The 13,415-nt window shown below is 43.7% G+C and overlaps 1 protein-coding gene across 16 annotated transcripts in view; it reads right to left on the bottom strand.

Annotated features, from left to right (window-relative positions):
• Msp300 (Muscle-specific protein 300 kDa) overlaps nt 1–13,415 on the bottom strand; it is a 235,060-nt gene that overhangs the window by 117,299 nt on the left and 104,346 nt on the right. For 13 of the 16 annotated variants that reach the window (XM_075297874.1, XM_075297868.1, XM_075297872.1 and 10 more), the window contains one exon: nt 59–13,255. In XM_075297874.1, coding sequence (XP_075153989.1) covers nt 59–13,255 — 13,197 coding nt within the window. The remainder of the gene's footprint in view (nt 1–58; nt 13,256–13,415) is intronic. The other 3 variants (XM_075297876.1, XM_075297870.1, XM_075297869.1) reach the window with 1 other exon arrangement.

The following is a 13,415-nucleotide window of genomic DNA, read 5'->3' on the forward strand; positions in this document are numbered from 1 at the left end:
TTTGTTATTACGGATTAGTTGTGCCTTTTACTAAAGAAGCGGTCCGTGCGGCACTTACCTTTGCGTGGACCAAATCGTCGGGTGTCTTATTTTCGGACTCACTAGCCTTGTTCACCCTCTTGGTAAGATCTTCAATCCATTTGTTGATTTTATTGAATTTCTGCATGAACGTGGACCACACGTGGAGGCATGTCTCCAAATTGGAACGGGCATCACGAGACATGACCTGTATGGCTTCCCATTCGGAGAAGAGATGCTTTATCTCCTGGTGTACAGTATCTTGACCTTCGTTGCCACTGGTGTTTATGACATCCTGTGAAAGTTCTTGGCAAACATCCAATAGGGATTTGCCCTCCATCATGGTTGAGTCAATGTCGCCCAATTTATTGATACGATCCTCTACCTGCTGCTTCTCGCCATGGCAGTCGGAGCATTGTTCAATGTCCATGCGTGTTTTACGCAGCCATTCGGCTATCTCATTGAAGGCTTGCTTATATTTGTCGTGATTGTTCACTTGGTTCTCAAGCGATTCAATGATGTCATTAACCTTAACTTGTAGTTCTTCGAACTTATCCATGCCAGGCTTAAAGTCATTGCGATCAAGAGAATTATCTTCGTTCAAGCGTTTATTGATTTTCTCAATTATATCGCTATGGCCGTTAAAGTCTCGTTGGATGGCCCGGAATTTCTCCAGGGCAGCCCTCTTTTCACTCAAATCATTGAGGAATTCACCGGAGGTCTTCAGGCTAGGTTCAACATCTTCCAACCATTCTTGCAACAGCTTATACAACTTGAAGATTTCCTCCAATTGGGCCAAGCGATTCATCAGCTTTTGTTTTACATCATTCATTTGGGTAAGGAGATCATCGTAGTCCTGCTTAAGAGCGTCGGTATCTTCTTGTACCTTTGCCGCACCATTTGGCTCGGTATTCATAATGACCTTCTCCTTCAATTCCATCAGGTATCGTAGTTTATTTTGACCGGACTCAAAACCTTGGCGAAGATTTTTCACGGTGTTCAATTTGATTTGCACTTCATTCAGAGTGCCAGGGATTACTTCACACTGTTGGAGTTTCTCACGGGTTTGTTCAATCCAAGATGCACACTCTTCATAGAGACTGTGATGCTGTTGATGTTCTTGATAGTGCATTTCCAAACGACGCATTACCTCCTTGGCCAAGGTGAGAAGAGCATTGTATTTGGTAGTTAATTGCATGATGGCATTACTGATGCGAGTGTCGGAGCAGGTCTCAAGCAACATCTGGGCCTTCATATTCAGATGATCCAAAGTCTTTTGCCAGTCGAACAAGGTCTGCAAATGACCTTGGAATTCTTCCAAGACAACCTTTTTTTGCGTTAGATTCTCCTGGAGTTTATTGTAGGATTGTACAAGGGCCTCGGTCTTGGTTAACCAATCCAGAGCTTCGGTGTATTGATCCTGGTAGTCAGACCATTTTACAATGCCCATTTCCAAATAGTCTTTGGTCTTCTTCAGATTATCAACGTAGGCATCGAACTCCTCTTGCAACAAAGCCACTTCTTGTTCGATGATCTCACGATCTTCAGGCTCTGCACTACGACAAGCAATTTCACCTTGGGCCAAAGCCGCCTCAAGTTTCTTTTGACCTTCTGGTACCTCACCTTGTAAGATCTTCAATTGATGAGTCTTCTCAGCCAAGGCCTGCTTGTCCCCGGTCGGTTCGGAGCACTTGCCCAAACGTTCTTTGGCATTACGGAGCCAGGTGGCAAAGTCATTGCCGGCATCTATGAAAGCCTGGTATTGGTCAATGGTATTCTTCTGTTTCTCATACAAGTCCTTGGCCTGTTTGGTAAGGGTCTCATATTTATTCGAAATCTCCGAAGCGGGAGCTCCTTGTTGCAGATCAGAGGCCTTGCAAGTCACCGATTGAATCATAGGTTCAAAGGAAACAATATCTTGGACTATGTTATTGGTTTGCCTCAAATTAGCCTTGCGTTCACTCAAACCACTACTCAAACCAGGTTGACCTCTGGACTTTACAATCTTTTGCTCACAGGCCTGTTGTAATTTGGCCTCGCGATCTGAAATCCATTGCTGCAATTGGGAATAGCTGGAACTGTAGTCAGCCCATTGCAAGAGATTAGTTTCCAATTGCACCTTGGCGGTGGACATTTTCTTGACCAAGCGATCCCAATCGTTTTGTAATTCCTTCATGGCATTGTTAATAGCCTCACGGCCGTCGGAACGGGTATTACGTACAACCTTTTCGCCATTGTTAATAGCAGTATGGACCAAGTTTTGTCCCACTTCCCGATTTCGTATGAGCTCTTGGATTTTCTCAAGGCGTTTCTCTAAAAGCTCCTTGGAGCCTGCGCTAGATGACTCACCACATTCACGGATTACTTCTTTCGCTTTCTCGATCCAGGCTTGGGCAGCTTCCAAGTTGCCATTAAATTCACTGTGCTGGTCACGATTAGTCTCGACTTTCTTAAGAACGTCCTTGGCCAAATTGACTTGTACTTGGTAGACAGAGTTCAGGTGTCTCAGTTGATTATTCACGTACGTGTCTAAGTGGGATTTAAGTAGACCACTTGCCGATTTGTTGAATTTCTCGATATCTTCCTTGCCCTTTTCTAAACGCTTCATGATGTCTCGCATGTCTGCCACCTGCTTCTCCTTCTCTGGCAAATTGGGCAATAGATTAAGCTTGTGGTTCTTTACTAAAATATCAATCTGTTGCAGCCATTCAATGAGACGTTCGTATTCTTCTTTGTAGGCACGCCACTGAGTCATTGTATCTTCGAGATTCTCCTTCTGAGTGGTTATGTCACGGAAAAGGCTTTCAAAGCTGTCTCTTAATGAACGAATATCATTGCGTATGATTTCTTGTCCCTGTGTAGATGTGCTAGCCAATACAACTTCACCACGGTGAGTTAGATGTTCGACCAGAAGTTCTCCTTGAGCTTGCTTATTGAGCATATTTTCTGTGGATTGTACGGCATTTTCTATAGCTAATTTGTCACTCAGGCTACTTTGCATCAAAGACGGGAACTTCTCGCGGGCCCGGCTAATCCAGCTAACAAGATCATCGTAGGCTTCTTTATACAAGCGATGGTCTCTGTACTGATCTTGTCTTTCCGAGAGTAGTTTCTGTGACTTAGCAGCCAATTCATCGAATCGCTCCAGCACCTTTTGTGCTTGGAAGGCCGATTGGCTTTGTTGCCCACTGGCAATCATGTCTCTAGCCTGAGATTTCAAGGCATCTACATCTATCTTTTCCACGCGAACCTTCTCTTCTGTGGTTTTAACACGATCCAATTGGGCTCTCTTCTCAGGCATGGTGGCCTGGTACTCGGAGAGCTCTCTTAGGGCTCCTTCTAACCAATCATTGAATTTGGAAACATTTTGCACCTGTTCCAAGAATCCAGACCATTGCGTAATGGAGTCATCCAATTGGGCTTTCACATCAACAATGCGCAATGCAATGCTGGACCATAAATCTTGTAAATCTGTTAATTCCTTATTAATGGTATCGTGACCATTTGGAGCTGTGTTAGCCAAAACATTTTGGGCCATCTCTACTATGCTAAGAACCTTGGCAGAGCCTTCGTCTTTCATAAGAATAATATCTTGAATGGTGGCCAATTTCTTGTCCAATTCCTTTTGACTCATGGAACTCTTGTCGGAGCAGTAATCCAATTTCTCTTTGATACCCATAATCCAAGAGGTGCACTCCGAAATTGTATTCTCAAAGTCCTGGTGGCTGGTGACGTATTGCTGCCAGCGATTATTCAGTTCCTTGACTTTGTGGAATAACTGCTGATATTTAGTAACCAATTCGGGGCCTGATGATCGCGATGCCATTGGACCTTTCATAAGCATTTGGGCCTTTTCGGAGACATTGTCAATTTCCAACTCCTTGGCTCGAACTTCACCCTGCAAAGTTTTCAACTCTTCCAATTGGGACTTCTTATCGGTTAATGTGGGCTTCAAATCAATGGAGTGCAGCTTATTATCGCATTCGCGAATCCAGGCCAAGCATTGATCGCGCAATTGTTCGTAATCGGACCATTGCTGGAGGCGCAATTCAATACCTTCGATGGTGCTATTAAGCTCGGCAATGAGACCTTCCCATTCTTGTTGAGTGTTATCGATCTGTGTCTTGATATTCACTTGACCCGCGTCCACAGTACCAGGTATGACCTTTTCGCCCAAAGCTCTAACCTGATCCACTCGTGGGAATTCATCTGCCAAGCTGGTCTTCAAATTCTTCAAACGATCCAGGTTGGTATGCAACGAGACCTGCTCTAAATCCAAATCACCCCAGTAATCGATAGTCGAATGCGTGGACTCAATGAACTCCTGGGCATCCATAACAGCCTTACAATACTGTTGGTGGGCACTGACGATGCGTTCATAATTCTCGACATATTGCTGGGCACGCTTCTGAACTTTGTTGTATCGATCGACAATATCTTTGGTAGCTGTTTCCACATGTTCAGTTTTTTCTGGCAGGTTAGCAGCAATTTCCTGCAAATTTCCAATCTCGGCCTGGTGGTTGTTGATATCATTCAGGGAGTCACGATAGTTTTGTAGCTTGGCGCGTTTTTCATCCAATGTCGTTTTAAGCTCAATTTCCGCAGGAACGGCCTTTTCAATTTCACACAACCAAGATTTGAGTTTGTCGGCAATTTCGTCGAAGCCGGACCATTTTGACATTTTGTCTTGAATCTTGCGAGCATTGCTGGTAATGTTGTCGAAGAGTTGGTCAAATGTTTGTTGCAACTCCTCTAACTGAGAGCGAATAGCTTCTCGGCCTTCAGTGGCGGTGGATGGGTAACATTTCTCCCCACACTCTATGGTGTTATTAAGCAAAAGCGTGGCTGAGGGTTGTTGAGCCAAAAGCTCCTGGACAGCAATTTGCTTCTTGAGCAATTCATCACGTGAAGTCACCTGACTAAGATCGCTGCTATCATCATACTTGGCTTGGGCACTTGCCAACCAATCGGAACATTGCTTGTATTTCTCATTGAACATTTGGTGATCTTGGACGGCTTGTTCGCATTTCTTGAGAATCTCTTTAGTGGTGGCCTGTATTGACTGGAAGCGAGATGTTACTTGCTGCACATTGACAGCAATACGGGTCTCGCCGGAACTTTGAATGAGTTCTGAAGAATCATCTTTAATTTTCTCGAACTCCACCTCCTTTTGTCGTAAATTATGTGCTAGAGACTGGAATTTATTGAGCTGCTCCTCTTTTTCTTCCAAAGCCGATTTGGGATTGTAATTTTTCAGAGCATTTTCCGATTCACCCAACCATGAGATTAACTGGTCCAGATTGACTTCATAATCACCCCATTGTTGGAGGCGGTTTTCTAGGCCACTCTTGACGTCTGTAAGGGCAGCCGAGAATTTCTCAAAGTCCGCATGCAAGTTGCTCAAGTCGCGTGTCATTGCCTCTTTGGAACGGGCAGGCAAGACCTTGGCATTGCTATCGATATGTTCCGATAGGGTTTTTAGTTTCTGTAAACCCTCCGGTAAGGAGTCCATAATTTCTGTGACCTTATTTAGGCGGGCTTGCAATGCAGGTTTATTGCCAGAATAATCAGAGTATCCGGTCAAGCGATCCCACAAATTCTTTTGATAATCTTGCTGGGCTTTTTGCAATTCGCTGAATTGTTGGTACACATCAAAGGCCTCTTCCAATTGTTGCAAGACCTTATTGCAGTCTGTGGCAACCTTCTCATAGCGTTTGTTTAAATTATCCACAGCCTGCTTGATTTCCGAAGCATTGGTTGGCAAGGCAGAACTCTGAAGTAGAGCAGCCTTCTCATTCACAGCCTCGACAATGCGTTTGTGTGAGTTGATGTCCTGTTGGGTGGCCTTAAATTTGTACAGCTTCGAGCGAATCTCTTGGGCACTGGTCCATGTAGAGGGGTTCTCATTTTGTACCACCTTCTCCACTTGATCCAACCAATTGACTACTTGACCCAAGATATCCTGATAACTTGACAACTGAACAGTTTGAGCTTCCTGTTTCTTTTGCAAATTGCGTATACCTTCGTCCAATTTATCCCATCTGTCTCTTATATCACGCATTTCCTTGCGCAGTTTTTCCCTGCCCTGGGTAGAGGTTTCAGGTAAGGCTTTCTCGCCTGCGGCATTAAGAGACGCGAACAATGCTTCTGCCTGTTCCCTTTCGGCAAGCAAAACTGTCAAGACATTGGAGATTTGTGAGGCATCTTCCTTCTCGGCATGTTGAACCTGTTTTTCAATAGGCTCTAGCCACAAATCAACCTCATTATATTTGTCCTGGTAAAATTGATGGTCATCCACAAGATTTGTCCATCTATTGACCACTTCCTTACTTAGAACTTGCAATAATTGATAACGGTTAGCAATTTGAGAAGTGAGGGTCTTAAGACGTTCCGCTCCACTGTTATTCAAAAGAGCGTGGGCAGCATCAGCGAAAGCGTCGATTTCTTTTTCCTTTTGCAAAATCAGGTCACGCTGGATTTTATATTTATCCAACTGTTCCACCTTCTCGTGCAATGAGGATTGAAGTTGCTGCTCACGGAAAACAGCCTCTGCAGCCCGACACCATTTAGTGAGTTCTTCCAATTTATCTTCGAAATTCTTCCATTGTTGTAGGACATCCTTTTGTTTGCCCTCAATACCTTCGATGTCATCGAAGTGGGACTTAATGGTAACTTCCAATTCTTTTATTTCTTTGTCCAGAATATCAACTCCTTTCTCTGAAGTCGAGGGCTTGACTTTCTCAAATTGTTCCATGATGTCGGAAACAATTTTCATAGCTTGCGGTTTGTTTTGCGACAAGCTTTGCAGGGTTTCGATTTTGCGCTTGATATCAGACTTTTCGCCATAGGCATCATCGCACTCCAAGAGTTTGGCCTTCTCGCCTGAAATCCAAGATTTGGCAGCACTAATCTGATTATTCAACTCATTGTGCTTCTGCACACAGTCGTCCAGATTATTAAGGATTTCCTCTGATTTCTGGACAATGTTGTTGAAGAGTTGCTTAATCGATTGCAGATAGACATTGAGAGAGTTGTCCTTTATTTGATCCACCAGCACTTGGGCCTTGTCGCAGACATTATCAACCATAACATTATGGGTGGTGATCTCCTGATGCAACAACTTGTGATTCTGCAATTGTGCCCTCTTTTCTTGCAATGTAGTTTTGGGTTCGGTATGGGATTGCATGGCCTTATCAACATCTTTCAACCATTTAGTCAGTTGATCTTGGGCGATGGAGAATTCATTGAATTGTAAAAGACAATGGTCGATTTTCTGTGAGGCCTGATTTAAATCGTCTGTGTAATTATCCCACATGGTACGTAAATTACGCAGTTGTTGGCGAATGATTTCACGTCCATCAGGACTGGTGTGACCATACAATTTTTCGCCTCGGTCAATGAGATTTTCAAAAGAGGTGCTATCATTAATTCTCTTATCAGACATGTCTCGCAATTTGTTTTGGCGTTCTTGCAAGAGATTTTGATCACCAACAATGTCCTTATTTTTCTCCAAATCATCGATACATGACTGAAGATCTTTCTTGAATTTCTCATAATCCTGATCGAAAGCCTCGTGATCCTTGGCATAGTTTTGATATTTGGAGATTGCTTCTTTGCAGAGATTCTTAAGGGTTTGGTACCGAGTATTGAGACGTGAGAGTTTGAGATTCAAGTCGGTCTCCCCTTCAATTTGGCGGCCCTGCTCCATCAGATCATTGATGGATTTGGCACGTTTTTCTATATCCTTAGAGATAGTAAGCAGTTGCTGAAGATGCGCTTTTTTGGCGTCGGCTGTACTCTTGAGTGCTTGGCTTTTAACCACAGCCTCAACCGTCTTCATCCAATTGTCGATTTCATCGATCACAGTCTCAAATTCGTCCCATTGGGAACATAACTGTCGCAATTTCACCTGGGAATCTTGGCACAACATCATGAAGTCATCCCAGGCTTGCTTAGGTTCTTGGAAGCTCTTCAATAGGGCTGGATGTCCCATTGGATGAGTTTGACTGAGGACGGTGTTGAGGAGTTGCTGACACGTATCGAAAATGGCATCACCCTCCGACTTGTGTTGTAAAAGATTCTCAACCACCAAAAGTTTTTCTTCGGCTCCTTCCTTTTCGAATGTGGTCTCGTTCAGTATATCAATGGCCTCAGATTTGATGGTGTTCAACCAGTCTTGAGCCTTTTCTAAAACTTGGTCGTAGGCTTCATGTTTAGCCACTTGGTTGCTTACTACACCAATACGATCGGTAATCTTCTTGGCCACGTTACTGTATTCATTGATAGATTCTTCAGTCTTGCGCTCCGACTCATCGTCACATAGCGCCACGGCGCGTTCTTGTAGTTGCTTCAGAGCATTTTTGTGTAGAGTGGCCTCTTGCAATTGCACTTTGTAATTTTGCAAAGCTGCTTTCTTGGCAGCCAATGTCGGATAGAGTTCATCGGCTTTTTGCACCTTAGCTTTCGACTCGGTGAGATAGTGGGAAACTTGAGTATAACTTTCCTCGATTGTGGTTTTTTGAATGAGTACTCCTTCTACCTGCTGCAATAGAGCATTAGCCTCATCACGTAAATAGTCAAAGTTTTCACGGAGATTTCTTAATTGAGCACGTATCTTTTCCCGATTTTCAGGTGTAACGGATGGATACAGCGATTCACCCAGATCAACAACATTATTGAGCACAACCTGACCATTGTCAAACGTATTCAAGTAGTTCTTAATAGTCTGTAATTGTTGGGCTGTGGCCGAAGAGGAGCCAGGGGAACCCATACGAGCCAGTTCCTGGAATTCTATTTTAGCTTCGTCCAACCATTCGGTGGCCTCACTGAGTGCCTTGTTATATTCATCATTGGCCTTAGAGGAATCCTTTAATTTGTCCATGTACTGTTGAAGGCTCTTGGCTACTGTCTGATAACGCTGCACCAGATGTGAGACAAATTGACCAATACGAGCCTCTGGGTTCTTGTTTATCAACTGCTGCGAGGTTTTCTCGAGATTATTAATAATGGGTTCATGATTGTCTATGTCCTGTTTGAGAACCATAAGTTCTTGTATTTTCTGTGGGATGGTATTCAAGTCAATTTGGTTACTAGTTTCCGCCTTGATGCGTCCTTCAATGTCACGCATCCATGATGAAAGCTCTTCGTTGGTCTTCTCATATTGTGACCAGAGATCGACATTCTCATCCAAGATATTCTTGATTTGATCATAGGATTTTTGAAGTTCATTCATTTCGGAATTGAGAAGGTCTACATCCTTCACTAGCTCAGCCATATTTTGCGGAGACTCAATAGCTTTAAGCATCTCCAGGGAATTCGTAATATCCGCATGGCGTTTCTTACAGTCATCCAAGGCCTTACCAACCTCCTGCAGTGAGGATTTCTTAACATCTAAGTTATATTTGTCCGAGGTACTTTCTGGTTGGCACCAGTTAACCTTCTCCCTTTGGGTTTGAATGATACGCTTAAGCATATTGACACGATCTGCATGGAATTTCTTTAAGAATTGAAGCAGAGAGTTTTCTATCTTCTTGGCATAGACCTCAACACCTTCGTAACGTTTCTGAACATTGTTGAGTTCTTTTGGTATAATAGACTCACTGAACGTGGGATAAACAAAACGCAATTCATCAACCTTTTGCTTTATGTTGTCAATGACATTTCCAGTTTGGCCGAGTTGGCCTTGAAGGACTCGGCATTGTTGCAAGCGTTCCAGAATTTTTGCATTGTCTCCGGACATATCATCGCACTTAATTAACTGCTCCCGCAGCTTGGCTACATTCTCACCGGCCTGCTTTATATTCTTGCGCAAATCCTGTTCTTGATCGTTAAACTGGGCTGTTATATTATTCAAACGATCAGCATTGCTTTCGACTTCTCGGAACTGGGCATTCAAGAGTTCGTTCAGTGCCGTTAATGCTGGGATCTCAACACCGTTGTTGATCTTCAATAACTCTGCGCTTTTTTCAGCAATGGTGTCCTTAAGGGCTTGGTAAGATGGTAACTCTGACCGGTACTTGGTTAGACGCATGGGTGCAAATTCAATTTCCATGCTGTTGTCAGCGGCATCACAAAGTCCTTGATTGGTTTCGGTCAGCCAAGGGATAAGATCCTTTTTGGCATCTTCGATTTGTGACCAAATCACAGCCTCTGTCTCGTACATATGGGAATTTTTTACTGTCTTGTCGTGCAAGTCTTGCCACTTTTGTTTGGCCTCTGCAAACTCTTTGGGTATATCTTGGGGCATAACTTCGCCTATATTATCAAAGAGTTTGCCAACATTGGCTACCTTACGATCAAGTTCATCCAAAACCACTTTCGATTTGCGGACTTGGTCCATTGTTTTTCGGGTTTTCTCAGAAGCTTGGTGTAATTCAACCTCATCGCGTGGTTGCTGTGGTATAGAGTGATAAAGATCTTGAGCTTTCTTCAGTTCCTGAGAGAATTTATTCTTGCAATCAGCGAACTCTCTCAGGGCTTGGGAAATCAGCTGGTATTTCTGTATGCGGTCAGCGATCTCAGTTTGCAAGGAGTCATAATCCTTATCCAAATGCAGAAGGGTTTCTTGGATAGCTGGCATACTGGCAATATCCTCACGCATCAGTTGATTACCCTCATCGTGAATACGATTCTTAAGATCTGACTGCACCTTGAGGGCATCGTTGAGGGCGATCAAATCGCATATGATTTGGTCGATATTTTCCAAATTTGGTTTGCGCTTAAGGATGTCTTCTAATTTGGCACGATTGTCTTGCAATGATTGACCGAGATTATTCTCCAGGGTATGGAATTTGTTCTTGCGCACTTGCATTTGCTCAATTTGTTGCTTTTGATTCTGCGTACGCAACTGCAAATTCTCAAGCTTATTCTCCACATCATTGACGATTTGAGTGGCTATATAGGGTTTGCGTGTCAGAGCATCTTTGAGATGGATCACAGGGTTCTCATCAATTTCCTTAGCTTGCGTTTTCCAATAAGGCACAGATTTGGCTATGGTAGATATTTCCGTCATAATCTTATTCAAGTCTTGCGATTGAGGGGCATCGGGTTTCTCTATTTGATGCTTGAGGTAGTTCAAATGATTGTCGGATTCATGTTTCCAATTTAACAACTCGGTCCACTTTTCTAAGCAGGCCTTCTTTTGCTGCATATTGGTCTCAAGGTTTTGATAGTTTAGAACCAAAGCTGAATAGGCTTCATTCAAGGATTTGCTTTCTTCGGGCGAGGCGGCTAATGACAGCTGTTTCACCTCATCGTATATTGCATTGAAGGCAGGTTTCTTATCATTGTGTTCTTGTAGGAGAGCATGGATAACATGCAAGCTAGTTTCTACGCGCTCTGGATTGATCTCTTCCACTTGGGCTACTTGCGAACGCAAAGAGTCCATCCAATTCGAGAAGTTAACCATTTTGGCATTGAAATCCTGGCGGGCTATAATCGCATCGGAAATCTCATTGATATTGGCCCGAGTGCCCTCAGACAATTTTTGCAGTTTAGCTTTAAGACCACTGACACGATCTTTCACAGCAACTGCCCCTTCAGGAGCTAAATGCAAACTGATCTGATCAGCTGCTTGGCCCAGGGCTACTAATTTTGCCTGTTGTTCGGAAATTTCATTGTTGAACGATTTCAAACGTACTAACTCATTTTCCAATTTATCGATGTGGGGTGTATTGAGAACGGCGGGCTTCTTGGAAACCACTTGTTCGCCCTTCTCGACCCAATCTTCCAGCTTTGCTGCCTCGTTCTCAAACGACTTCCAATTGGCGACGAGTTTCTCTAGTTTAACACTAGCCTGTTTTGCGTTTTCATGCACGGACGTCCAACGGGAATGCATGGCATCTACTTCATCGGGGGCATTGGTTTTGCATAACATTTTGTGTGTAATGTTTGAGATGCCTTGGAGACGGTCTAGTTGCTCCAAGCAATGATTTTCAAATTGTGTGGCATTCTGTTGCAAAGCAACAGCTTCTTCAAGGGACAGGGGCTTAGGGACTATGTTATTTACCTTGATTTCGCATTCCTCCACAATGGGTTTCAGAGTTTGAAGGCCTGTCTGGAACTGTTGCCAATTAACAAGGTCCTCTTTCACAGCCTGTGACTGGTGATCCACATTGCGATTGATGGCGCTGAGAACCTCCTGTAGTTTGGTTATTTCACCCTTCAGACGTTTAGCTTCAGCAATATTGCCCTCTTTGGGAGCCAACTCGGAGGCATCGGCAGCCAGAACGTCCAATTGTTTCATGCGTTCTGAGAGCACTGATTTGAATGCGTTCACCTTCATTACCCTCTCTTCGGGTGTAAGATCCTCCGAATGCAAAGCTTCAATGGCCTTGGGCGCAACTTTGTTAGCCCATTCTTGTAGAGCAGCCAAGCGTGACTTGTAGTTATTCCACTTGGCACTATAATCTTCGAGATAACCAACACGATCCTTGACATGTTCCATGGTGTTGAAGAACATTTTCTCCACCTCGGTGACCTCCTTCTCAAGAATGGGTCTCTTTTCGGCAGCGGCCAAGGGAGCCAACTCGGCTTTAAGGGCATGCAACTTGGGTAGAAGCTGATGAGAGGCTTGTTGTAATTGAGCATTCAACTCACGCTTAGCCTTCAAGTCCTGGCTAACATTCTTGGGATCAGTTTGCAAAGGAGTTAAAGCACGCAATTCAGTTTCGGCCAATTGTAGTAAATGACAAATCTCAGCCTTTTGATCGGAGAAGTCATTCCATACGGCCTGAGTACCCTTCAAAGCTTGCAATTTATCAGAAGTTTCAGTGTAGGCCTGGTTCCAGCCAGTTTCCAAATTCTTAACTTCGGTTTGCACAAATGCAGGGGCATGGACATCCTTACTTAAATCGCGACCTCTCTGCAACATAGACATAATATGAGGTCGTTGGTGATCCAATTGGTTAATGGCGTATTGTTGTTCTTCAATCAATTTATTGACACGATCCAAGCTATCGGGTGGTGGAATACTGGCAGCCTGCTCCTTGACCTTGGTCAAAAGACAAACCACTTCGTGAACTTCACGTCTATAGGTGTAGCACTTGGAGAACACTTCAGTTTTCACCATAGTGATTTCAATAGTGGGGATCAGATTTTTGTAACGGGCAATCAAATCTTCAAGTTTCTTTTGCTCGGTGTTGGCCTCGTCCTCGCTGGCGTAGCTGAGTAGGTGATCCAAGGTCTTAACGAGCCACTTCATGTCTTCACGTTTATTGTCAGCTTCTTGACAGATTTTCTAAGGATGGATAAAAAAAAGGAAAATCAATTATTGGAATTTGGAAGGTTTGCAAATGACATAGGTTGGAATGGCTAATTTTCCACTCCTTCCTTAGTAATGTGATAGAAATATGAATTGATGGTCTTTACCACTAATTCCCTGAGCTGCATGTTCGAAA

This window comes from Haematobia irritans, chromosome 2, assembly GCF_050003625.1.
Source record: "Haematobia irritans isolate KBUSLIRL chromosome 2, ASM5000362v1, whole genome shotgun sequence".
NCBI classification, from domain to species: Eukaryota; Metazoa; Arthropoda; class Insecta; order Diptera; family Muscidae; genus Haematobia; species Haematobia irritans.